General features: G+C 56.3%; 1 protein-coding gene across 2 annotated transcripts; it reads left to right on the top strand.

Moving 5' to 3' along the window:
- Positions 1-25403, top strand: H6PD (hexose-6-phosphate dehydrogenase/glucose 1-dehydrogenase). Of its 2 annotated transcripts, none has more exons than XM_081306818.1 (5): positions 1-429; positions 5212-5848; positions 6955-7072; positions 17295-17564; positions 18641-25403. In XM_081306818.1, the coding sequence occupies exons 1-5, from the start codon at positions 404-406 to the stop codon at positions 20002-20004; spliced, it is 2415 nt and encodes an 804-aa protein (XP_081162944.1). In that variant the 5' UTR covers positions 1-403; the 3' UTR covers positions 20005-25403. The 2 variants fall into 2 exon arrangements, with proteins under 2 accessions (XP_081162944.1, XP_081162943.1); XM_081306817.1 differs by lacking the exon at positions 1-429 and adding an exon at positions 3136-3333.
- Positions 25404-26607: the final 1204 nt, after the last annotated feature.

Below are 26607 nucleotides of genomic sequence, written 5' to 3'. Positions count from 1 at the left end.
CCTTATGCTTCAGTTTTAGAGATCTTTGGTCTGAATTCTTACTTTTCTCCCATGTGTCCTTTTTAAAAGTTCAGACTCATAAGCTCTTCCTTCCTGGCAGCATTGTTAGTGTCAGAGTTGTAAGTGTCCACGGGGCAGGCAGCACTGACCTTAAGCTCCCAGTGCCTTCCCCCGCCCTCCTCTGCTGGCATAAGGGCTCAGAACGGCTTCCTCCTGTGGTTGACCAGAAACCACTCTGCTGCTGCTGGAGCTCAGGCACTGGCTGGCTGTGCCCGTGCTGGGCCTGGGCAGGGACAGCTGCATGGCTGTGGCCATATCTGCCTCTTCCAGGGGGTAAAATGAAGGCCAGAGCTGCATTCTGATCCAACCCCCTGGCTGGCTGTTGGGACGCCCGCCTTCTGGGATGTTAGCAGGGCCCTCGTCTAACAGGTGAGTCTCTCCCAGGGTGACAGCTGAGACTCAGAGTTGGGCAGCCCAAGGTGCCCTGTGCCCTCCAGAGCCCCCACCCCTGCCACCCTGCTGCATTTCTGTCTGGCCTCTTGTCTAAGAATCATAAATGAAACTGTATCTTCCACATTCTTAAGTTGTCCCTTCAAAGAGCTTTGTCTGAACTTCTGAATGACACTCGGTTATCAGCTCCTTGACCATAATTTGGTCCCATGTTTCCCATCCCTGCTCTGCTGGTCCACGACTCTGAGCCTCTCCCTGCTGTACAGGACTCTCCCTGACCATAGGTGGCCACCTCCTTTCCTTGGAAAGCACAGGACTGAGGGCCAGTGCAAGACTGTGCCCATGCTGTGGCGCAGGCGCCCATTCCCCGTTGAGGGAACTGAGGCCCCGCCCGGTGGATAACTTGTTGAGTGGGTGGTTGTCTGGGGGAAGGGCCCCTACAGGAATGGCCCCATTTTCCAGTTCCCAAGCTGAGACCCTGTCCTCCTGTCCTACGCTTCTCTCAAACTTTTCACTAAGGATTTTCTTATCGATTGATTTCTTTCTTTCTCCCTCTTCTTCCCCCACCCCCCAGTACTGGGGATTGAACCCAGGGTGCTCTACCACTGAGCTACACCCACAGCCCATTTTATTTTTTATTTTGAGACAGGGTCTTGCTGAGTTGCCGAGGCTGGCCTGGAATTTGCCATCTTTCTCCCTCTGCCTCCCAAATCAGTGGGATTTCGGGCATGTACCACCATGGCCAGCTTTATTGTCATCTTCTCTTCCTCCTCCCCCACCTCATTTTGTCCTAGGGATTGACCTCAGAGGTGCTCTACCACCGGGTTATTTTTAATTTTGAGGCAGGTTTTCCTAAGTTGCTGAGGCTGGCCTCAAACTTATGATCCTCCTGCCTCAGCCTCCTGCATTGCTGTGTGCACCGCTGCACCTGACTATTGATTTCTTACTTTAAAAAATAGAGAAGAAAATTCATAGTTGGATCAGTTGCTGGAGCCATTTCCATGGTTTTGTTTTGGCTTTTCCTAACTTCAAGTGTCCCAAGTCTTTCAGAGCAGAGAGAGAAGCAAGTGCTTAGAAAAAAGCCTTCAAACACATAGCCTCCACGGTGTGACAGAGCTGTGTAGACCAGGGGGAGCGTGCCGGATCCATCCGTCTTCCCTGCATCTCACCCCTGCTCCGGGGTCTGGGGTCCTGTTCCTGACTTCACTGAGCGTGTCTGGGTACCCTGGAGGGTGTCTGGCGTGCAGTGGGGACTAGATGGAGTGCTCCGTGGCTCCGGGCTCTGTTTGCAGGCTGTCTGAGAGCTGGGCTGGGTGTCCCTGGAGATGAGGAAATTGCAGGCAGCATTCCTACAACCCAAGAGGGGGTCTGGAGATGCTTTAGTTTAATCAGCTTAACTAGTTAACATTTGTATAAGCTTTTTTTTTTCTTTTGGTCACACTGATTGGGTCGGCCCCTTCTCACTCCCCACCCCCCCTCAATCAGTCTCCTCTTATAGATAAAGAAACTGATCAGGTGTTTTAGTGAGGTCTTCCTGCTGGGAGATGGTGCTGAGCCCCCCTCACGGGACCCCAACACCTTCCTCTACTGAGGAAGGAGGTAGGTTAGTGTAGGGACCCAGGAGTTGGGTCTGGGACCTCATAGCTCTTTCCAGCTCCCAGTTCCCTCATCTGTACAAAGAGCATCAACGTGCAGGGCCGTGCGTGTCAGTCACCTGCATAACTACTTGCTCAACGTAGGTGTTACTATTCGGCCCAGGAATCAGCGGCCCACTGTTATGGGGGAGGGGCCAGTTAAACCATTTGATACTATTTAGAAATACCATTGGGACCTGCCCTGTCCTGGACCTGCTGAATCACATTGTCCTGGCAGGGGGAGGACCAGGCTTGTGCGTTTGGGTACTGACCCTGCTTAGCATCCGGGAATCTCGCCATAGGTACTCCTTGGACCAGCCTCAGCTCTGACCTTTTTGCATCATAATCTGCATTTTAAAAAGATCCCAAGGAAATCCAAGTGCACATTAAAGTTTGAGCAGCTGCTTCAGGTTCAAAAGAAACAAAACCAAACCTCAGTGCACAGAAATGTAGCACCCACACCCTCTTGGGGAGGAGTTGTTCCCTAGGGGTTTAGCAACCATGGAGTGAGCAACCATGTTGAAATACCCGACTCTGTATTTCAGGGAGTTCTGGAACGTGAGCAAGAGATAAGCTAACCTGAGAGCAGCGGGACCCGGGCTGGTGGTGAGGGCAGGCCTTGAGGGTGGGACAGCGCTAGACAGAGGGCCGGATGCTGTCCATTCGGGTGTCTGGATATCTGCAGTCTTGTTGGGGGCAGGGCAGAGGTGCTGGCTTTGGGCTCCCCACCTGCCCATCAGCCGCTGAGTTTCCTGAGCCTATCCCTGTGACAGAGGTGTCCCGAGCCTGTCCCTGTGTCCCGAGCCTGTCCCTGTGACAGAGGTGTCCCGAGCCTGGCTCGCAGGAGCCATCGGGAGCTGGAGCGCAGCTCGCCAGCTAGCGCCTCCTCCCTCTCCGGGCTGCTCTCTGGGCTTCAGATTTCTCTCCCTGCCGCTTTCCGCACTGACCTTGCAGCGTGTCCTTCCCTCTGGACAGGGAGATGGCTAGTTGAGAAAGAAACGCCCAAGGGGCCAAGGACAGGGGTTGGGAAACGGGAGAAAGTCCATCTGTGTATCTGTGGGGAAGTGCAGATACTGAAGAGAAGACAGGAAGGCTGGCGGGCCAGCTGGGCGGGCCTTGGACGGATGGACACGTCAGGCGTCCCATGGACACTGACAGACACCATGGGCCTTCCTCTTGGTTTGGCCATGACAAGGGCCATCTTGGGGATGGATCTCTGGAGACATGAGGAAGCTGCAGAGGGGGAGAGGTAGATTGGTCCCCTCTGTGCAGGGACAGTGGGCGGTAAGCTGGCAAGTTCTTCCGGGCATTTTCTAAGTTCAGTTTTCCCATCTGTACACCTGTGTGTGCAACCGTCTGATAGCCTCCTAAAGCCGTTGCAGGTTTGCTCTCGCCCTGTCTGGTGGCATTCCTGGCATATGGAGGGTGCGCAGGAGCCTTGGTTCCTCCTCCGCTCTCCCACGCCCAGGCTGGGCCCTGCTTCCAGTATCTCCTTCCATCAGCCTTGATGCCAACCAGGTTCCTTTTCTCCTTGCTTCCTCCTGTCCTTTCCCAAAAGCCCAGCCTCGGTGGGAAGTTGGAGGATGGAGTCCATGGAGTACAGATTCACACACTGGGCCCTAAACCTTGGCAAGAACAGAGGCCCGGTATGCTTGGGCCTGCCCCGGCCTCTTGCCTCTCAGGCAGCTGCTTTGGGTCAGGTTGAAAACCAGCCGGTGGACAGGCTTGCCTCACAGTTTGTGGCTCGCAATTGCCCAGGAGCCAGGAAGCCTTGGGTCAGCCCCAGCTCCCCACTTTCTCACTGTGGGGCCTTCATCCGGCCAAGGCTTAGCTTTCCCATGTGCAAAAGGGGAGACTGTAATGGAGCCCACCCCGTGGGGTTCTGTATGTTCTCGTCTGGAGCCAGCCAGTCCATTACACTGTTGGCCCGTGAGAACCCAGGTGCTCACTGTTCTTGTTCCTGTTCCAAACAGCAGCTACCACAAATGTGCTACTTAAGAGGTGGTGGTCACTGGCCTAAGCATGATATAACCACCAAGCCCTTCTCAGTGGGTCCAAGTTACAGTTAGGAGCAAGGAGCTCTGAGCACTGTGGTGCACGATGGGACTGTAGATAGTGATCCTGTACTGGACATCTCAACAGGCAAGAGGAAAGAATTTTGAATTTTTAATCACAAAGAATTGATAAATGTTTGAGGAGATAAATAGGATTAAGCTGACTTAAAGATTAATTTATATATATATATATATATATATATATATATATATATATATATATATATATCAAACATTTCACGGTACCTTGTTAAAATGTACAGCTTTTATACTTTTGTGTATTACTTAAGACTTTTTGAATTAACTCGCTTTATTCTTATGACAACTCAGTGATGGAGGGGTGCCCGTTGCCCCCAGTTCAGGCAGGACACTGAAGTGCAGTGAGGCTAAGTGGTAGTCCAGTTACTAATGGGTCGAGCGGGGCCTGACTCTCCACAGTGGGCTCCAGGGTCTGCTTTTGTTTTTCTGCAGTGATGGGGATCGAGCCCAGAGCCTGATGAATTCTAGGCAAGTGCCGTGCCCCTGAGCCAGCCCCCAACCCCAGAGTGTTTTTATTGGTGCTATTATTAGTGGTCATGGTTTTGTACCCAGAATTCAGTAAACCTGGGAAGAAACCAGGCGAGGTGAGAGGCCACACTCTCTCACGGCTCCAGCTGTGCCCCGAGGACCTCCACCTGTTCCTGGGCCAGAGTCGCCCTGCTGGTCAGGTGACCTGTGCTCACAGTTTAGATGGCTGTGGGTGCGGGGTGCACGGCTCTAACCCAGCCTGGGGCCTCCGTCGTGCCACAGGCCACTTTCCCTGCTCCTGGCAGCAGGATGGTCCCTCTCTACCAAGTGGCCTGTGACTTTCCCAGGCACAACCTTGTTTGCAGGACAGGCCCCCTCTCCACTGACTTCCTGGCACAGAAGCCCAGCTGCCTAGAAAGGAGAGGGAAGCTGGGGGAACTGTGACACTTTTCTGAGACATGTGTGGCCGTTTCTCGCCAGGCAGGAAGTGTTTGCTACCGTAGACACGGCTACCTGCTCATGTCTGGCCTTCCCTGTTCCTTGTTTGTCTTTCCCATGTGTCCCAGGCTCCCAGGCAGTTGGAAGATGCTCACAGTGGCTGTGTGTGTGACCCTTCTGGGCTACCTGCAGGCCCAGGAGCTCCAGGGACATGTCTCCATAATCCTGCTGGGAGCAACTGGGGACCTGGCTAAGAAGTACTTGTGGCAGGGACTTTTCCAGCTGTACCTGGACGAGGCTGGGAAGGGCCACAGTTTCAGCTTCCATGGGGCTGCCCTGACGGCCCCCAAACAGGGCCAGGAGCTCATGACCAAGGCCCTGGAATCCCTTTCCTGCCCCCAGGACGTGACTCCCAGTCGGTGTGTTGAACTCAAGGGTCAGTTCCTGCGGTTGAGCCAGTACCGCCAACTGAAGACAGCCAAGGACTATCAGACTCTGAGCAAGGACATTGAGGCTCAGGTCCAGCAGGAGGGCCTCCGCGAGGCTGGCAGGATCTTCTACTTCTCGGTGCCGCCTTTTGCCTATGCAGACATTGCCCGCAACATCAACAGCAGCTGCCGGCCAGGCCCGGGTGCCTGGCTGCGGGTTGTCCTCGAGAAACCCTTTGGCCATGACCACCTCTCAGCCCAGCAGCTGGCTACAGAACTTGGGAGCTTTTTCCAAGAGGAGGAGATGTACCGTGTGGACCATTACCTGGGCAAGCAGGTGAGCTCCAACTCAGAGCCTGCCAGGGCTGGGGTGTACCTGGTCCCAAGGCCCCCACCAGCAGGGTCGCACCACTAATCATGGAACCAGGCTGGAGGGCATTGTGAAGTCTGAGCCACCCGGCCTCCCTGCGGTGGGCAGTAGGTGCAGATCACCAGCCAGCCGCAGGCAGGACTGCTGGTTCTTGTCTGTGTGTTCAGCCTCTTGCTCTTGCTGTGTCCGACGTTTTTCTTCTCGGCCCGTGTCTGGGCTGATTCCCCGTATTGTCCCTGCTTTTCTACAGAGGTGGCTCAGGGCCTCTGCTGTCGGAACCCAGTTTTCTATTGCAGATACTGTGGGACTTAGAATTAGCTTTTCTGTCTTGTACCTGTCAGCCTTAAAAAAAAAAAAATCTTTTCCTTTCTGAAATCTGTTTTGATCCAGAAGGCTGGTGACAAGATCTTAAAACTGAATAGGGGCCAGAAGACCCTAAGTCTGGGTACCTAAACCAGGCTCAGAGGCAAGAGCTTAGGGTGATCTCCTGAGGGATGCAGGTCAGCAGCCATTTCATTCTGCACAGGCCTCGGGGCCCTGAGGGTGTCCAGTCCCAGTGACACTGGCAGAGAGTGTACTGCACCTGCCCTCTTTGGTATGTGGGCTGCAGAGCCAGGCCCTGGGTGGTACACCAGGTAGTTGTCCTGGCAAAGGCTTTGCTCGTCACCCACTCCTGTGTGCAGTTGCCATAGTACTAGTCACAAGTAGAGATCCCCAGACCTGAGCCAGTCCTGGTGAAGTTCTTACGTCTCAACTGCAAAATGAAAAGCAATACTGCATGCATTCAATCTGAAGTGTTCATGCTGTGTTTTTGGCATTAAAGTGTATTTTATTAAAAATTGATAGTCATCGAAGATAAATAATTTTAAGTATGTTCTTTTTTTTGGGCTGGTAACTCTGTTTTGGTCACTTAAAAGCATGTGGAGTCTTTACTGGGCCATAAACCCCTGAAGTCCAGAAGCCACTGGCCAGAGAATACCAGGGAGTAGAAGGCCTGCAGCCCTTAGGGCCAGGCCCTCTTCTTCTTCATCCCAAGAAGGATGACCAGCGTGACCAGGCTTCCTCCCTGACAGGTGGTGGCGCAGATCCTGCCCTTCCGAGACCAGAACCGCCAGGTCCTGGACGGCCTCTGGAACCGACACCACGTGGAGCGGGTGGAGGTTATCATGAAGGAGACAGTGGATGCAGAAGGTAGGTGTGCGGCTCCTGGGCCTCACCTGCCGGTATCTGGGGAAGCGTGGGCCCCTGCACTCTGGCCAGCTTGACACCCAGGGAGATTTTGTGCTGGTGTGTGGGGTCTCCCTCCAGGGCCTGCTGTGTGCATTTGCACGGGGCTAGCCCACAGGGTGCATGCTGGCCCAGCCCAGCTCACCCATGCTGCCCACAGGGGCATTTGGACCAGCAGTGTGTGCCCGGCACTGACCTTTGAAACAACTGGCAGGCGATAAATGCTGGCGGTGACCTAGGTGTTCCGTGAGCGTGGGGGAGACCATCAGAGCTGCGCAAGGGCTTTGCATGCTTTTGTACCTGCAGGAGTGGCACTCCTGCGGGAGAAGCCCCTCGCCCACCTCCCCCCCAGGTGTTGGCTCAGCTCCATCCTCCTTCTCGCTGTCCATAGGAGGCCTTGCTGCCTGCCTTGTGAGGCCCACCCCCCACTCTCATGGCAGTCCCCTCCCCTCCATCTGCAGTGCAGCCCTTGTCTTGGACTTGTCCTTCTGTCTGTCCTGGGTCAGGGGGTCCCAGGGGGCACCCACCCTGGAAGTCTTAATCAAATGCTGAACGGATGGTGTCAACCTGGGTTGGGAGACCCGAGGGTCAGGCCTGTCTTTGCCTCTAGCAGGTGACCTTGGTACCTTACTTCCTCATCTGTGGATGGTGACAGCTAAGGTGGCGTGGGCTCTGGCATCAGTTAGCTCAGGTTTGGAGCACTGACTGCATTTAAAGCATTGGTTGTTACCCAGTGATAATAAAAGTGATTTTTATTGTCTCCTTAAGTCCCCCAACAGCCGTATGAAGTGGGGACTTTACTGGTCTCCTCCTACAGATGGGGTTTGGTGGCATGCCCAAAGTCCTTAGCAGGAGTCATGGAGGCTGGTCCTGGGGACAGCAGTGCGGTCCTGGCTCCCGGCCGAGCACACTGCAGGGTGCCTCAGAGCGGCCTCCTGTCCAGCCAGCCCTGTGGCCGCCTCCACAGCAGCAGGGCCATCCTGGAGGCCACTCCCACGCTCTCACCCTACAGTGTGGACCTGGCCAGAGGGGAGGCCTTGGGCCTTTGGACCCGGGGCACCAGAGGCCTTTCTCTTTCTCTCTCCGCCTGGCCTTTCTCATTCTCTTTCTTTCCCCCGGGGCTGCTCTTCGGCTTTCTCACCTGTGCTCTGGGAATGTGTGTTTAGTTAGCAGCTCTGGGCCGGGCCTGGGGTGGTGTGCGACCCAGCCTCCATGCCCTGCCACCTCACGGACTACTGGGGAGGAGGGACAAACTCCCCGAGGATACAGGCAGGCAGGGCCATGGGTCAGGAGAGGTGGGAGGGTGGGACTTCTGAGCCGGGCCTTGGAGGACGTCTTTTAGAGGTGCTGGTTTCTCCACTCCAGGACCCTCGTCAAAGAACAGGTCCTGTTCCTCCTGCTCCCACTGTGAGCCTTCATGGTCTCAGGTCCTCCTGAGCCCTTCCAGATGACCCCTCCTGGTGCTCAGCAGGGCTCAGGCGGTGTCCTGAGCCTGTGTAGGTGATGTGCTGCTGCAGGGCTGCGTGTGGCCTGGCCCTGCTTCAGCTGCACAGTGGAGCCGCAGATGTGGAGCAGGCAGGAGGGGCCCTGCCACCCTGCTGCATGCCAGTGGGTGGCGCCTGCGCCTCTCTCCGCTCTGGCTCTGCCCAGCCCCTGACAGGGATGGAGGACTGGGTCTCTTCTCCTCTTTCCCGGCAGCAACTTCCCTTGCCTGCTGTGGGGTGGGAAGAGCTGCGGTGTCTGGCGCACTCACCTTGAGTTCTGTGGCCTTGTGTCACGTGCCATTAGTGGCTTCTTTGCAGGATTGTGTGGAGCCAGGGGCCAGGCAGACTACAGGCCTGACTATCCTAGCCAGAAAGATTGAGGCCCAGACTTACTGGCCTCCTCTTATAGAAGGGCAGGCAGAGGCCTGGGCAGGTCTCCTCCTGAGGAGAGCCTGTGGAAGGAGGATCTTGGGTTCGAACCCAGAACCTGCCTAGGCTGGCTGTTCCTGTCTCAGGGAGAGGCCTGGGGACCGTGTCTGCAAGGCTGCTGCTGTGGGTGGCTCTCATGGCTCCAGAACTGGAGCAGGGTGCTTTCCACTGTCAGGGCACCACGCCCTCAGACCAGAGCAAGACAGGCACTGGGGGCTCCACCGTGCCCCCTGCCAGGGGCTGCAGCCACGGAGGGTGGCCCCAGTGGGACTAGTCCGGATCCATTTCTGAGAGGACTGGCTGGCAGGCCTGAGGCTTCCTGGGTCTGGGTCTCACTGGTCAGTCTGTTTCTCTGCCAGTGGCATGTGCAGGCCCCCAAACAGTAACAGGATGGCTACCTGCTGCCAGGCCCACCTCAGCCAGGGGTACTCTGAAATAGGACATCTGTGCGTGTGTGTGCCGAGAGAACAGGTTTTGTCTGCCCTCCAGGAGGTGGCTGGTGCAGCTCTGGTGACCCCAGCACTGCTCACACCATCTCCCTCGTTCTGCTTTGGAATCTAATCCAGGCTAGAGAGGGAGGACAGTCCTGCGGACCTGCAGCACCACCCCCACGGCCAGCCCTGAGCCCCATGTTGGGGCCTGGTGGAAGGAAGGCAGGCTGGAGCAGAGAGGACCCTCTGCCAGAATTTGGTGGGCTTGGGAGGCCAGCGCCATTGCCGTGGGCCTAGCATGGGTAGGAGTTTCTGAGGCAGAATTCCAAACCCTGCAGTCGGAACATTAACCAGAGGACCAATTTCACAGGCCATTCCCGTCTCACCCTCCGCCCCTGCCAAGCCTCTGGTCAACCCCTTCTCCTTCTCGCTGCAGAGTGCAGCCCTGGCTGCTCCCTGCCCAGAGGGGCCCAGACTGCCCCTGTGTGCCTGGAGAGGTGGGCTGCGAGCCGGACTGGGGCTGTGGAGCTCTCCTGGTCCCTGGGAAGCAGCCTTGTAGCTGAAGGTCATTTGCAGTCTTCCCATCCTCTTCACCCACATCCAGATGGGAGGCAGTGGCTTCCCCAGCCCCTCCCCTCTGTGGCTGTGCTTTTTTTTTTTTCCTTTCGTTCTGCCGCAGCCTCTGGCCAGGAGGAGTTTGCTGCAGAGTTAAGGCTGCTGCACCAGCTGGGGGGTGGCAGGGGAGGAAGGGACGAGAGAATCCTTCAGCTGGCCTCAGCAGCTCCCTGACCTGAGTGGTCCTCCCAGCAGCCCCGGCCCCTGGGAGTCACAGATTCCCCTGAGAGCAGCATGGGCCATAGACGTGACCTTGGCCAGGTCACTCAGCCTCTGTGTGGCCAGGACCCCTTGTTTGGCCCTCATGGCAGCTGCAGACCAGGTCTTTAATGGCAAAGGTTCAGTGGTCGGAGCTGGGCCACCTGTGCAGCTGAGGCTTGACCGGGTCTCTGGCACCTGTGAACCCGAGCTCCTGCCCAGCGCTCCACAGCCTCCCCTCGCGCCTGTCCTTAGTGGGCCATCCAGCCAGGAGGTGCCCAGGGACAAGGTCTCTGCTGCCCCAGTTTTTCCTCTGGGCAGAAGCCTTTTTTTTTTTCTTTTTTAAGAAAAAAGGAGGGAGACTTCCTGAGGATGTCCCTTCTGCTGGAGAGGGTCGCTGTCCCCTCACAGGGAAAAGGAGCACAGCACATGTTTACCTTTGAGGGGTGGAGTGACCTTTCAGTGCCTCTCACCAGGGGACCAAGGCAGCCAGGGTCCTCCCAGATACGCACCAGCTGTCCTGCCTTCCGCCTGTGTGCCCGAGGCTGAGCTCGCTCTGCGGGCTAGCTCCTCTTTCCGGCCCATCTGCCGTGCTGTCTGCAGGGTGAGCTGGGGGCAGCTGCGGGCCTCCTGTCCAGAGAGAGTGCCAGCCAGCCGGCCTGCCCTCAGCTCGGCCCTCACTTCTTGATTTTAGTGATCCCAGAAGATATTGGTGGGGACAGCAGGTAGCCTTTACCTGGTTTTGGGCTGGGGTTTTGGGCTGGGCTGTGGCTTAGTGGTAGGTCACTTGCCTAGCATGTGTGAGGCACTGGGTTCAATTCTCAGCACTGCATATAAATAAATAAAATAAAGGCCCAATGGCAACTTAAAAAATACTAAAAAAAAAAATGTATCTGGAGGCTGGGGTTGTGTGTGGCTCAGTGGCAGAGCGCTTGCCCAGCATGTGTGAGGCACTGGGTTCGATCCTCAGCACCACATAAAAATAAATGAATGAAATAAAGGTCCATCAACAACTAAAGATAATAATAATAAAAAAAATCTGGTTTTGCTGGGAAAACCCAGGTCTCCGTGGTGTGGAAGCCATGCGAAGGTTTCCAGTTCTGTTCTGAAGGCTGTGACCTTTAGCACAACCTCCGGTAATGCTGAGAACCCCTGCTGCCTCTCTCTTGGGGGTGGTTTTAAGGATTAAATCAGATAATGTTCACAGAAATATTTTACAAATGGAAATGCTGTCCTCCTTCCAACTTTGGAGGAGAGGGAGTGTGGTATCCATAGTCTATTCCACGGGACTTGGGTCAAGTTATTATATAAGGACCTGTAACTGGTCTGTAATACTCTATTATTCTGACTTCATCTTTCTTTCTCTCTCTCTCTCTCACATTCATATACGTATTTAAATCTCATATACGTATTTAAATCTCCCAGTATTGGTCTCTCTCTCACACACACATATTTAAATCTCCTTGTATTGAAAATCTGTGTAATATATTTCAGTTCAGTTGTTTACTCCCCAGAATACGTGGTATAAATTCTGTCATTAGGCGTTTTGATTATTTCCAGTTTTTTTGCAATTTTAGGTAATATTTTCTAAGTATTTTAAACAATTGAGGTAGAACTTACATACCATAAAATTCACCCTGTGTGCGGACCAGTGGTTTGGTATTATTCACAAAGTTGTGCAATCATGCCTATTTCTAGGAAATTTAAGAGCATTTCCATTTCTTTCCCTTCAAGCATAGTTTTGCGGTGTTATTAGGAAGCCAAGAGCCCTCCAGCCTTTCTTCCATCTTGTTAGACAAGCTGCCTGGTGAGGGACAGAGCCGCAGGCCTCCCTGTGTGCCTGGGACTTGGACTTGCACAGACGGGAGCCATGTGCACGGGGTCTCCTTCCAGTGGTCCAAACTGCTTGTGCTTTCTCTGTTCTTTCAAACCTGGTGGATTTCAGCCCTCAGCCTTCATCCTGGGAAAGGAGGCCAGGAGCCGACGCCTGGCGGTGGGGGGAGAGTCAGCACGTTGTGCATCAACAGCAGGGCAGCCCTCGCCTCCTGCCCTTGTGCTCAGCGCTCGGTGGCCTCTCCTCTCGAGGTCTGAAGTGGAACTACAGAAGGCAGAGCTGACCAGGGGGGGAGCAAGGTCCATAAAGGCACAGGCTGTGCTAAAAACGGGTGCACCCCTGGGAGCTTGAGATGAGGGAATCAGGAAGCTCTCCTCCCCTCAGTGGGGAGCCAGCGCATGGCGGGCGTGCTCCCCAGGAATCGAGAATTGAGAGGATAAAAATAGGGAAAGAGCCACTTAGGGATTTGCTAAATTAATGAATAGTAAGCAGATAACAGAGCTTTTAAGGACCCTGTTGCTTTCTCTCCATCAAAAATTCATCTGTTCTTAAAGCCGTGAGTCCCCTCTTTACACTTCAGTCTACTGTAGCTTATTGATTCTCCGAGACATGATTGTTCCTATTTGAACATCTCTGAAGGAGGGTTTCCTGTCAAGGGTGGCATGGTTGATTGGCAGCTGTTTTTTTTTTTTTTTGGTAGTTGTAGGTGGACAGACGTCTTTATTTTATTTGTTTATTTTTATATAGTGCTAGGGATCGAACCCAGTGCCTCACACATGCTAGGCAAGTGCTCTGCCACTGAGCTACGCCCCGGCAGCTGGCTTCTTAGTGGTGATAAGTAGCCGTGCTTCCAGCGGTGTCGGCGGTGATGGCGTTTCAGGTTGGTGGGACCCGGTTCATCGCCAGCCTGTGTCGTCTTTTCCGAGCCCTGGCCTCACACCTTCAGTGGCCCTTTAGGTGCCTTCCTGGTGCTCTAGAGTCAGCAGGTTTAGAGCTGACACCGTCACCGTACTCTTCCCATGAACACCAGCTACTTCTTGTCACCACTCTATTTCCAAATGGCCACAGTGCCCCCTGATTGCCTGCTGGTGGTGGCCTGCCTCTCCCAGCCCCTGCAATCGTGGAAACCCTAGCCGTGTTTATCCAGCCTTACTTCCAGGCAGGCAGCCTTCCCAACCTGCATCTCTGTTCACTCCTCCATCCCCACAGCAGCCCTGCCAGGAAGGTACGGTGGGTAGTCCACTTAGATATGTGACAGCGTCACTTGCCTGAGATCATGGGCCAAAGACGGGATGTAAGCCCTGGCCCCAGAGACCATGCTCCAGGTCAGGAGTCTGTGAATTTCCCCCCAGAACTGGGGATCGAACCCTGGGACTGTGCACTCTAGGCCAGTGCTCTGCCCCTGCGCCAGATCAGGAGTCTGGATGCCAATGTGGATCCAGACGACCCCCAGGTCATTTTTATTTGTCCACTAAGTGACGGCTTTGCATTCCACCGTTTCTCACCGCTCTGCCTTCCTTCTTTCCTTCGGATGCTGCCAGCGCTGCCTCGTGGATCCCATCACCACGCCCCATCTCTGCCGGCTCCGTCTTCCTGAGCCTCCTCTTTGCTCGTCCACCTCCCCACTCTAAGACGTTTGTGTGGATACGCAGGTTGAGGATCCTTTATTTGAAGGGCTTGGGACCAGAAGTATTTTGGATTTTTTTCAGTTTTGGGAATGTTGGCATGTGTGAGATACCTTGGGGACAGGAGCTGAGTCTAAGTGCGAACGTCCCTTAGTTTCACCTTACACATAGCCAGGAGGCGATTTCATACTAATGCATACAGCCCACGAGTGCACCTGCATTTTGATTGTGACCCATCACAAGGTTGGGCATGAACTTTTCCACTAGTGCTGCCGTGTGGGCACTCAAAAAATTTCCAGTGTGGAGCATTTCAGATTTTCAGATCTGCACGTGGAGGCCCCTGCTTCTCCTTTACACAACCAAGATGTGTCCCTGGCAAAGCACTCAGTCTCTCTCTTTCTCTCTCTCTCTCTTTCTCTCTCTCTCTCTCTCTCTCTCTCTCTCTCTCTCTCTCTCACACACACACACACACACACACACACACTCTTCTCTGAGGCAGAACAGTTTTTAAAAATCTGAATTATTTGTGCATATTTAAAAATTAAACAGGGGCTGGCGCGAGCTCAGGGTTAGAGCACTTGCCTCACATGCACGAGGCTCAGGGTTCAAATTATACTTCAGGATCCAGATTTCTGCATTCTCCTGAATAACTGGAAGATGGGCTTCCCCTGGGTCCACGCTCCTGTGAGGCATCCCTGGCTGCACCCGAGGCGAGATTAACCGCCCCCAGCATACACACCCGGGGACACAGGCCCTGGAGGCCCTCACCCGTCTTCTCCACACTTGTACTGGCTGTGGCTTTGGGAACCCTGACCTTTGGCTTGGACCCTCCTTCCCAAGCCCAGCTCAGCCCCTTCCTTCTAGCACCCCCATACACTGTTTCTGAAACTCAGAGCTCAGGCCTCTTGGCTGCTCACTGAGTTTAATATTCTCTTACACAGTCAAGGAGCAGGGCGGTAAAGGGAGGTTAGTAGTAGGAACCGCAGGCTCTGGGGCCAGTTGCCTGGGTTGGAATCTCCTCTTTACCTGTTCAGCAACTGTGTGAGCGTGGGCACGGAACCCAGCCTCTCTGAACCTTGCTTTCTTTATATTTCAGAATGGGGTGGAAGACACTGTAGTTGGGGGGATGATGGCAAGATCTCCATAGACATTGTTATTGGGAGGACTACATTGTGAACATTCATACGTTGTCACTACCGTTGTCACCTTTTCCTTGATGTCTTATCAACGATATTGTAAGGACTTTGAAGACCAGGACTGTGGCCTACGGAGCTCAGCCATGTTTTCTCAGTGGGGATACTTGGTGTTTTGGCTGGTATAGTTGGGCTGATTGTCCTGCGTACCTCAGGGTCAGGCTGCCTGGCCAGAGCCACACCCTAACTCTGGCTTGAGTGGCCATCTTCATAGGGGTCCAGGGTGCCTCCTATACGTGAGTGGACTGCTGGTTGCATTTCTTTTTCTTTTTTCTTTTTTGGCACCAGGGGCTGAACCCAGGAGTGCTTAACCACTGAGCCATATCCTCAGTCCTTTTTATTTTTTATTTTTTATTTTTGAGAGGTGGTCTCCCTAAGTTGCTGAGGTTGGCCTAGAATTTGGGACCCTCCTGTTTCAGCCTCCTGAGTCACTGGGATTACAAGTGAGCACCACTGCGTCCAGCTGCTGGCTGCATTTCTTGCCCACAGTGCTGTGCTGGTACCTCTGCCAAGAGTGGCTTATTGGGCTGAATTCAGGGCAGATTGTTCCACCAGCTACATCCTGGTCCCAATTGCCATCCAGCTGGCCTGAGAGATCACAGGCCAGGACCTGGTCAGGGCAGGTGCCAAGGACCCAGGGTGGCCATCTGCAGGAATATGCTGGGCCCTGCAGGTCTGAACTGGGGCCCACACCTTCTTGTCTGAATTAAATATCAACTAGATGCCAGATCAGAGAGAATGCTTACAAATACAAAATATGTAAAACCATGACCAGCGAGCCCTAGCGCACCTCCAGCTGGTTTTCACTTTTATGTACTTATTTTGAAGTGCAGGGGATGGAACCCAGGGCCTCATGCTTGCTGGGCAAGGGCTCTGCCCTGAACTGCATGCCCAGCTCCTGCCAGTTGTTTAAGCAGAACCTCTCATCTCTTAAGTGGCTCTGGATTCTATCCCATTTCTCTCCCTTACTTTCCCCAATTTTGGGTGGATTATTTCTTGCTTGTCTTTACCCTTCCTTATTTGTCTGATTCCCTGAGCATGTGCTGCTTGGTTTCATTGGGGCATCATATGCTGTCTGTGTCCAGGCGTGGGTCTTTCTGTCTTTCCTGTGTGTGTGTGTGTGTGTGTGTGTGTGTGTGTGTGTGTGTGTGTGTTGTGCTGGGGCTAGAACTCAGGGCCTCACGCATCTGACTCTGTAGCTGGTACCTGTCCCCGTAGGACCTTTGCAGTGTGAAGAGTGGCACCGTCAGGTGTTCCGCACCTCGCCAGGCCCCAGCATCGCCACTGCCAGGGCCCTGTGCCAGTGTTCTCTGGGGCTACTTCCTGTTGCCCCGTGCACCTGCCAGCTCTATGTCTCAAACGTCTCACTGGAGCTCCTGTTTTTCTCCTGCACTGTTTGTTCCTCACTCCGTCTTCCCATCTACAGATGCACCGCCTGTTGCCTAAGCCCAGGTTCTAGCACCTATCTTTGGTCCCTTCTTCTTGTTCACGCTTTCCCTGTCTGTCAGCTCCAGCGGGTGCCCCTTCTCCTCCCCCCAAGGCAGCTGAGCAGCCTCTTCCGTGGTCTCCCTGCTTCTCCAACCTTCTCCCCCATAGCAGGCCAGCCCCCTCCTCTAACATGGGCTGGGTCTGGCTTGCTTCGAACACTCCCGGGGTTTTGCCTGGAGCTTGGAACAAAGTCCAGCCTCCTCGCCTCATCCCGCCAGCCCTGGGCTCCTCCTCAGCCTCAGCACCCACTGTGTCCATCCTGCTGGCCTTTGTCTGCCCCGGGAGGCCCAGCTCCTTCCTGCCTCAGGGAGGGTGCACTGCAAGGTCCTGTAGCTGATCTGCTCTCCCTGGACGCCTCCTGTCTCAGAGGGGCTTTTCCTTTCCCTTCTGTCGCAGAAGTCTGTACTTCTGTTTCCTTCCTTTTTCTCCTTCCCACTTTCCCTCCTTCCCACCTCCGTGCAGTTGCCCTGGGTGTGTGTGCAGCAGGCCATCGGGTGGCATTTGTCACCCTGGGTGGCAGGATGCGGAGATAAAAGTCAAGTTTGCTGCCGAGATCAGACACTAGGAAGGGGCAGTCAGACCAGGGCCACAGCCCGCTCCTGTGCTGAGCCTCCTGCCAGCCCAGCAGGAGCCGGGCCAGGGCCTGGCACGTGTCTGCACACGCAGTCTGGCACTGGAGCTTCCCCATGCAGATTCCTGGAGGGGCTCAGGGACCTGGCACCTTCTCTTAGGGGATTTCTCGTGGAAGGGTGGTGGCGCCAAGCCTCCCCTTCTCGCCCCTGTTCAGGTTCGCCCTGGCATCCCTCCTTGGCACAGGCCCTCTGGACTGAGAACAGGGATGCCAGGGCAGAAGTGGGGGTCCTCTTGACACAACCTCCCTCCCGCCCAGGTCGCACCAGCTTCTACGAGGAGTACGGCGTCATCCGCGACACCCTGCAGAACCATCTGACGGAGATCCTCACGCTCGTAGCCATGGAGCTGCCCCCCAACGTCAGCAGCTCGGAGGCCGTGCTGCAGCACAAGCTCCAGGCCTTCCAGGCCCTGCGGGGCCTGCAGAAGGGCAGCGCCGTCCTGGGCCAGTATCAGACCTACAGCGGGCAGGTGCGCAGAGAGCTGCAGAAGCCAGACAGCTTCCACAGCCTGACACCAACCTTCGCAGGTGGGCTCCAGGGCGTGGGCTGTGGGGCGGCCAGCAGCTGGAGGCGGCTTTCCAAGCCCAGTGCCCTTGGGCTTGAGTGGCAGGGACTCGGGGTGGGACTTTCACAGGAATGCTCAGTGCACGGCAACCGGCCCTGCCCCTCTGACCTTCTAACAGTCTAAGGCAGTGGGTCACCAAGGGCAGTCTCTGAGCAGAGGACGTGCTAAGGACGTCCTGTTTTCGTGTTGGCCTCTGTTCAGGCCCAGCCCACGGAAGCTTCCAGAAGGCTTACCTGTGAGGCTCAGACCAGGTGCCACTCTCATGGAGCTGAGGTCTGGCCACCCAAGGGCGGTGCAGACCTCTGTCAGGTATCGCCAGACACACTTCCTGTGAGTACACACACACACTGGCCAGCAGGTGCCCACTGGAGCCATCCTCTGGACAGTCCCAGAGGCTCCTCACTTTCCGGGAGAGGGCTGCCTCCTCCGCAGGGAATGCCCATGGGGGAGCTGCAGTTGTTGTGGAGCCTGTTTGAGGGACTGGGCATCAAACGTCACCCCACTTAATCCCCATGCGCAAGACCCTGAGGCAGGCGAGGCCGTGGTCCCCGCTCTGCAGGTGGGGAAAGGAGCGGCCAGTGAGGCCCTGCAGCCAAGCCAGGCTGGAGCCTGGTGTGGAGGGCAGTCAGCTCTGGCGCAGCAGCAGGACGTGCCCCACACGGCCCTCCCCTGCCTCCACCTCGGGCCTTGCTCAGGGCATCCTGCAGGCTCCCAAAGGGGGCATAGGGGGGATGTGCCTTCCCTTGTGGGACGTCCCCTGCCCCGGGTGTCAGGACCCCTCACCCTGCTGGCCCATGTGGGACTTCTCAAGTCTCCAGGCTGCAGGTTGCGAGGTCAGTTAGACCAGGGCTCCCAGAGGGGCTCCAGGGAGTGGATGTCACAGTCACCGAGTCGGCCCCAGGCTGGTTTTGAGCACTGACTGGGAAGAGGAGCGGGGGCGAGCAGATGAGGGCAGCACAGAGGTGGACGGGTGCCAGGTGGACGGCGCCTCTGGCTCCCGGGGCTGCGGGGTCACCCTCTGCCATTTCCCCACTGCAGCCGTCCTTGTCCACGTGGACAACCTCCGCTGGGAGGGCGTTCCTTTCATCCTGATGTCCGGCAAGGCCTTGGATGAGAGAGTGGGCTACGTTCGCGTCCTGTTCAAGAACCGGGCCTTTTGTGTCCAGAGCGAGAGGCACTGGGCCTCAGAGCAGTGCCAGTGTCTGCCCCGGCAGATCATCTTCCACATCGGACACGGCGAGCTGGGCCACCCTGCCATCCTGGTCAGCCGGAACCTGTTCAGGCCGTCGCTGCCCACCCAGACCTGGAGGGAGGTGCAGGACCGGCCTGGGCTCCGCCTGTTCGGTCGCCCCCTGTCGGATTACTACGCCTACAGCCCCGTGGGGGAGCAGGATGCCTACTCCATCCTCCTGTCGCACATCTTCCACCGCCGAAAGGAGTCCTTCATCACCACGGAGAACTTGCTAGCCTCCTGGGTCTTCTGGACCCCCTTGCTGGACAGCCTGGCCCGTGAGGCCCCACGCCTCTACCCCTCAGGGGCCGAGAGTGGCCATTTGTTGGACCTTGAGTTCAGTGGTGGCCAGCTCTTCTTTTCCCAGCAGCAGCCAGAGCAGCTGGTGCCAGGGCCAGGGTCTGACCCGAGGCCCAGTGACTTCCAGGTTCTCAGAGCGACATACCGGGAGAGCCCGCTCGTCTCCGCCTGGCCTGAGGAGCTGATCTCGAAGCTGGCCGAGGACATCGAGGCCACTGCAGTACAGGCGGTGCGGCGCTTTGGCAAGTTCCACCTGGTGCTCTCAGGTGGCTCAAGCCCCATAGCCCTGTTCCAGCAGCTGGCCACGGGGCACTTCGGCTTCCCCTGGGCCCACACGCACCTGTGGCTGGCCGACGAGCGCTGCGTCCCGCTCTCGGACCCGGAGTCCAACTTCCAGGGCCTGCAGGCTCACCTGCTGCAGCATGTCAGGGTCCCCTACTACAACATCCACCCCATGCCTGTGCACCTGCACCAGCGGCTCTGTGCCGAGGAGGACCAGGGCGCCCAGACCTACGCCAGGGAGATCTCAGCCCTGGTGACCAACAGCAGCTTCGACCTGGTACTGTTGGGCATGGGCACCGATGGGCACACGGCCTCCCTCTTCCCACAGTCACCTGCTGGCCTGGATGGCGAGCAGCTGGTGGTGCTGACCGAGAGCCCCTTCAGGCCACACCAGCGCATGAGCCTCAGCCTGCCCCTCATCAACCGGGCCAAGAAGGTGGCAGTCCTGGTCATGGGCAGGAGGAAGCGTGAGATTGCCATGCTGGTGAGCCGTGTGGGCCACGAGCCCAAGAAGTGGCCCATCTCAGGCGTGCTGCCTAGATCTGGCCAGCTGGTTTGGTACATGGACTTTGAGGCCTTTCTGGGATGATGTGGACATCCTCCCCCTTTGCTTGTTCCTGGGCTTTCTCTCACCTGCCATCTCCCTGCCCCCCAACCTTCCCACCTGTCCAGTGTGCCCAGTGTCAGGCCCAAAGGCCCCTTCCCAGCCCCTGTGACCATTGGTCCCACCCGGTTGTGATGGGCAGGTACAGAAACAGGCGAAATGGGATCTCTGCTCTTGAGTTTGGTACATGGACTTTGAAAACCTCAAGGAAAGACCCCCAGTAGTTACACGTCAGTGTCAACCAGGCAAAGAGAGATGGGAGACGCAGCCAGCAGTCAGAAGAGGGAACGCAGTGGGCGAGGTCCATCAGGGTGGTTTCCCAGGGAGGCAGTCCTTGAACTGGCTTCTTTGGAGAGGGCCTGGGTTGATAGAGAGAAGGGTACAAAGGCCCCCTGCGTGCTCTGCCCTGTGTCAGGGAGGCTGCAGACGGTCCCAACACCTAGCAGGCCAACCCCTGCCTCCTCTAGCCGCCCCCTCATCCAGCCTCTGCACATTCAGCCAAACGTCCAATCCTCTTCCAGGTGCCTCCACCTGCTCTGTCTCTGGGTGCCTCTGTCCTCTGGGTCCCCAGGCCCTTCTGATTCCCTGCTGCCCCTCTGCCTCTCCCTCTATAGAGATGAGGGTTGGTAACAGGAAAACAGCAATAAGTTCTGGGACCGCAAAAGTCCCCAGAAACCTTAGTACCTGTTAGTGGCTTCTTTTCTCAGCTAAGAACTGCCTTGCCCTGGGGAGTGGGGGTCTGGCTCCCCAGTGCCCTCCGGAAGGACCTGACCCTCTGCCCACTGTCCTCTCTCCAGCACATCCCCCTTCTGGTTCGGCCTGGGTGTGCATGATTCGGCCATTCCAGGGATCCCTATGGTGATGGGGTCATTCACATCTCAGGGTGCCTTGGTGGGGGTTTCCACTCTCAGTAGCTGTTTTGCCAGGGAAGGTCCAGTTACATCATTCCCTGATGTGGGGAGGTGTGACATGAAGGGACTCAGATCAGGTAGCCCTGTGGGGTGGCCACGTCTCTGCCCCTTTCTGAGGGCTTATTTGGCCAACTGGCAGCAGCAGGGGACAAGCTGATGTCAGCCCTCTTCACACCACCTCTCAGGCCACTGGCTTGAGCCTGGTGACCTCCTGTCTCCTGGCCTCTCCCACTGCACTGCCAACGCCTTGCCTAAGACTGGGCCTCAGTGGGTGGCCAGTGTAGGGGTCTCCCTGAAACCCCCAAGTCAGGGAGGGTGGGTTCTGAAACTGTTTCCAAGGAAGCCAGCAACAAAAAGCCAAGTTCCCAGGACACTTGCCCTTTCTGTTTCCACTGCCCACTTACTCATGCCCACAAGGCCCGGGAGGGCTTTCAGTGGTGAGCAGCATCAGGAAATCTGTTTCTCTACTTTCAACTGTTTACACTTTTTTCCAGGCTACAGATTGAAAACAATTCTCAATTTCACTGGAGGTGTGTGTGTGTGTGTGTGTGTGTGTGTGTGTAATAGTTGCCGAAGCCAGAGCTCCCACGTGAAAGGCACCTTAAAATTCTTACTTGGTCCTCCAGCGACCCAGTCCCGACAGAACATCTCTAGGAGAGCTGCCCCTGGCAGAGCAGCACCTAGGCTGGGGGTGGGGGGCGGTTTATGTAGCACTCAGGGCCCTTGATTGCAACCGAAGTTCCCCCTCTGGCCATGAGGGGGCGCCAGCATGCCGCCACCAACCTGGCCCTGGCAGCGATCCCCAGCCAGGCCAGCACTGCTTCTTCGCATTTCCTTTCATTTCCCAATCTGCCTCCCTTGAGCTTGACCGCAGCACGCCCCCATCTGTTCTTTAAGGACTCATTCCTCTGTGGTTGCAAAACCAGAGGGAAAGGGGCCTCCACGTGCCCCAGTATCTCCAGGAGCAAGGGTGAGTGGGCTTTGTGTCACCGTTTCTGAATAAGAGTGAGTCACTGCCGGTCAGGGGCCAGAGTGTCCTGTTCTTACTCAGGAGTGACTTGCCTCAGAACTGCCCTTTATCTGTGGAGAGTGTGCAGGAGTCGTGGGGCACGAACGCCAAAGGCTTCCAGATCAGGATCCTCCATCAATCATATAGGAGGGTCATATAGCCAGGGGCTGAGTATCCCTGGCTCCCCCCCCCCCCCCCCCCGCCTTTCCCCTTCACCCGGGGTCAGGCGGCAGAGCGGCCAGAGCCAGGGCACCGAGCATGGGCGTCTCAGCCATTTGGACTGTGATCCGAAATATGAATCACGACTCAGTCACATCTGTGTACAAATGTGTGTCTCATGCCAGTTTCACAAACGGATTCTTACCCTCAGGACCTGGGATGCCCTCTGTTTTCTGTTTTTTCATTTAAAAAGTGCTGCTTGCAGTCCACGGGCTAGAGTTGACAGAGAGCTTGACAAGCACCCACCTAGTCCAGCTTTCTACCCTGTTAGGAACTCAGGACGCCCAGGCTTGGAGGGAGGTACGTGGGCAGTTCCCACAGGTGGGCAGCCCTGCGGCTGGAGCCTTCTGTCCTGCAGCTCCCACCTGGGGCTCCCAGTGATGGAGGACCGGAGGCAGCTGTCTAGCCTGGGCCTCGGGGATGTTTGCCCTTGGCCTGGCTCAGGCAGAGGGAATCTGGATGCTGCTCCAACCTGCTGGCGCGAGGCTCTGCTGCAGGGTCGATCCCCTCCTCGGGGAGGGGTGTGAGATGGTGACAATGCAGTCTGAAGCGGGAACCTGCAGCTTGTCGGGAGATGCTGTGTGTTCTTCACAGAGGGGCCCTTGCCAAACACTGTGCACAGCACCATCTTGCTCAGTCCTCTGGACAGCTCGATGTGGCTGGTGGGACCCTTGGTTACTGATGGTTTTAAACTGAGCACAGGTTAAGGATGCTGTCTGGTGGCCACTGGCCAGCCCACAGCCCCACTCAGAACGGGTCTCTCAATTCCAGACCTTGTTGCCCACACTGGGCAGTGCCTCCTCCTCTCCCGTTGGTGGGGTCAGTTTCTCTGGTCAGGACCAGTGCACAGAGGCCCCTCCTTGAGGGACCTTGTGAGTATCTGCAGAGCAAACATTATTGCCACCGGTGTACAATTGCCTCAGAGACTTGAGGGACCTTCTGGGTGGTTGTAGCTGGATTCCGATTTCCCACCTGGAGGGAAGTGTTTCTGCTAACTACAAGATCAACCGTATCATCTTGTTGACCTCCTGCTCCTTGCTCCACAGAAATGCTTTGTTCCCACTCTTGGGCCCCCAAATCAGGAGCACAATCAAAGCTTCCTATTGTTTGGACTAATAAATCAGAAGATTTCCTGGAGGGTTTTCATTCCAAAATTTCAGTCCCTGGTCCGAGAATTCCCTTTTGTCTGTCTTGCTTCCCTCCTTTCCCTGTTCTTCAGAGAGCTGGAAGAGAAGGGAAGGGAGAAGCTTCCAGAAAAACTTACAGGGCTGTTTCCTAGAATTTAGTCTTCGGAAACATTGTTTGGTTCTCCTACAAATATGTGCCACTTCACATAAGCAGCCCTGCAACAGCTTTGCCCAGCCGGGCTGGGCTGTTAGCTTAAGCAGATAGGCTCTGCATGCCGTTAGCCACTGGTGGGCATGTGCCTGGCAGTGTCTTCGTCAGGAAAGGAACCCGTGGCAAGGAAGGGCATGGGATGGCCTGCTCGGTCACCTCCTGCCTTCCCTGAAAGCAAGGCTCCAGAGGGGTTAAGGGCCTGAATAGGCCGCTGCTTCCAACATCCTGGGCCACATGGCCCATGAGGGACACTGACCCTCGCACACCCCGCTCCCTCCAGCTGTCCCTGCAGCTGTTCAATACCAGCACCCAGACCCTGAGGACACAGGCACTTTGTGATGGCTTTGTGCAGGGGCAGGAGGTAGCCCCTGGGGTAGGAAGGTCTTCCCCAGAGCCTTGGCAGCTGATGAGAACCCAAGAGGTCACCTGAGCCAGCAATGCAATCTAGACTTCTTGGTGGGCTCTACTCCGCTCCGGGGGCCCTGAGTGTTAAGCTGGAGGCACATCTGTGTCCTCTCGTCCACCCACCTGCTCCTACCTCGCACCCACTGAGCCCCTGTTGTCAGCCCAGGGATCAGCCTGCACCATCCAGCCTCCATTTGATGGCTCGGGGCAGGTCCGGGCTGGTCATTGGCTTTGTGCTGCTTCCTTTTTGCCATACACCTGAGGGTGCCATGTCCTCCAGCCCTTCCCACCCTGGAGCGGAGCTGGCCCTCCCATCGCTTCAGTCTGCCCTGTGAGGCGCACCTCCCATGAAGGGACCGAGCCCAGAGCAGCGTCTGTTCTTGAAGACGCCTCTCGGGAACATGCACACCCCGGCTCCCGGGTACTGTCAGCGCTCCGTGGCGGTGGGTGTGAGGGAGAAGCTCCTGGGTGCTCCTGTCCAGCTGAGCCCACACCTTGGAGCTGAGGGGCTTGTGCCTCTCAGAGAGTCTGGCAAGACACGGAGCCAGCAGTGCCCCGCAGGAGACATCCCTCCAGCCAACGCTGGGGAGGCGTCCGTCTGCAAACGGGTCAAGGGATGTGCCCGTCTGTGTGTGACCAGGGCGGGACGGAGGTTCGGAACACTGGATTCATTAGTTCTGCTTATTCTTTGATTCCCAGGGATGAGCTTTCGTCAAGCCCTTGCCTTGCTCTCCTCGGTGCTCTGAAGGAAATCTCTGCATCTTTCTGTCCCTTGCTGTGGGAGGGGCAGAGAGCTATGGGTTCGGACGGCTGGTGGCTGGCGTGGCAAGTGGAGGTGCGCAGCGCCACAGCCGCGTGTGGCTCTGGTCTTTGCCCCCCCAAAATGAAGCTGGTGGGACGGGAGGCGGGGGAGGGGCCGTGGGCCGCGGTTCCCAGAACTCCTCTGCCCTTGTTTTCCTGGGATATGAAGCAGGCAGTCAGCCCCCCCACTCTCTGCCCACTGGGAAGAACGGGGTGGGAGTGGGCACCAGGGTTGCCCTGCCCTTGCCTGGGGGGAGGGAGGAGCTGTGGCTCCCACTGGAAGCTTGAGTTGGACTCGTGCTGGGGAGCTGGGGCCGTGGACAACCGGCGTGTGCGTGCGTGTGTGTGTGTGTGCGTGTGTGTGTGTGTGTGTGTCCGGGACTGGCTGTGACCTGGACTGTGTCCCTGCTCTCTGCCCCACACCGGGCCACCTGGGATCTGGGCCTCTGTGGGGGGAGAAGAGGGAGGTCCTCTTCTTGGTGGAGGGAGTCAGTGGGTGTGACAGCCACCCACTGCCCAGCAGCAAGAAGGAGCCCCGCTGTGGCTACCCCTGGGTTTTAAGGAAACTTAACAACGGCTAACACGATGAGACTCATTCAGAACAAAAGCCTTTTTAGACCTTTCAGAACAGTTTTTTAAATGCCTTTTTCTATGTCAAATGTCACATTTATTTTTTAAACAATAAAGTTGTTTTGCCAGAACTCATGCTTTAATTCTGTCTTTGGGAAATGGAGCAGAGTGAGCTGGGCCTGGTCACTGTGTTGTGTTCCTGGAGGACAGGGAGGTATTAGAGCCCAGAATCTGCTGGTCATCATGAACAGCAGACAAGTCCCAAGTAGATTTTGGTGACATCACAGGGTGACAACAGGAACCATGTTTCCTTACAGAAGTGGGGAGCTCCAGGCAGGACCCTTAAGGCCATGGTGATGGAAATGAGTGCAAGACACATCCCAAGCCTCCACGGAGGACGGTCACCCTGTGGCAAAGGCTGGAAGCCAACAGCTGCAGGGATAGTCCTGGGCTGTCCCTCAGACCACGAAGCACCCAGGAAGGGGAGTGTTCTTCCTGGTGAAAGTAACCCGGAGCCGAGGAAAAGTCAGTGTCCCTTTCCTGCTCCTTGGTGGTGACAGTCATCAGCTCTGCTGTCCTCGCAGAGATATGGGAAGGTGGGCTCACTACCTCCCACCTGGAGGCTGGGGTCCCATCCTGTGACCCCGAGGCCAGTGAGGAAGGATCACCTGGTGCCTGTCCCCCTTTGGGGAGCTTATATGTGCAATCTGGGAGTTCTAACAGCTGGGATGTGGCAGGTGACCCGAGCCTGGCTGGTCAGGATGCTCTCCCCCCTGTGTGGGGAGGGCCCAGGGCCCAACTTGGCCAGATCAGCGTGACCACGCAGACTTAGGCCAAGCCACCCCAGTTCTCTGAACTCAGACCCACAGGTGTGTAGCCAGGAGCCCCGGGCAGCCGTCTCGGCACCTCAGGAAGCCTGAGGGTAGGGCAGCAGCGGGGACAGCGGAGCCCAGGAGCCAAGGAAAGCACACTCAGGACGTCCCCAGAACCTGTCTCACCTGCAGCCTGCCTGCAGACTGTTCACCTTAAGCCAGCTGACGTCAGCAGGACCCCGTAATACAAGATCCCAGAGCTCCAGCTGTCTCTCCGGAAGCCCAGCAGAAACCCTGCACTGACCCGAATGGACGTGATCCGGGCCAATCAGGGCAGCTCTCTGTCCTGGGTCAGGAGTCCCTCAGCCCAGGGCGGTAACTGCTTTGTCCCCAGCTGTCCAACCTCAGCTGTTTTCCTATCACCCCATTTGAACCATTCTCCTGATAAACCATAGTTTGAAAAAAGCAAGAGCAGAGGAAAGGGCAGGAGGGGAGGTTGTCACAACAGAAGCAGGAGCTGCGG

Source organism: Spermophilus citellus (assembly GCF_964194105.1).
Source record: "Spermophilus citellus genome assembly, chromosome: 9".
In the NCBI taxonomy this organism is placed as follows: Eukaryota; Metazoa; Chordata; class Mammalia; order Rodentia; family Sciuridae; genus Spermophilus; species Spermophilus citellus.
Note: the sequence above shows the minus strand (reverse complement) of the source record. Positions and strands in the feature narration are given on the sequence as shown.

Excerpts from the sequence above, each read along its gene's own strand:
- H6PD (XM_081306817.1), top strand. The coding sequence starts at position 3,209 with ATGGACACGTCAGGCGTCCCATGGACACTGACAGACACCATGGGCCTT. Across the intron at positions 3,334-5,211 it reads GAAGCTGCAGAGGGGGAGAG|GCTCCCAGGCAGTTGGAAGA; the intron begins GTAGATTGGTCC and ends CATGTGTCCCAG. Across the intron at positions 17,565-18,640 it reads CCTGACACCAACCTTCGCAG|CCGTCCTTGTCCACGTGGAC; the intron begins GTGGGCTCCAGG and ends TCCCCACTGCAG.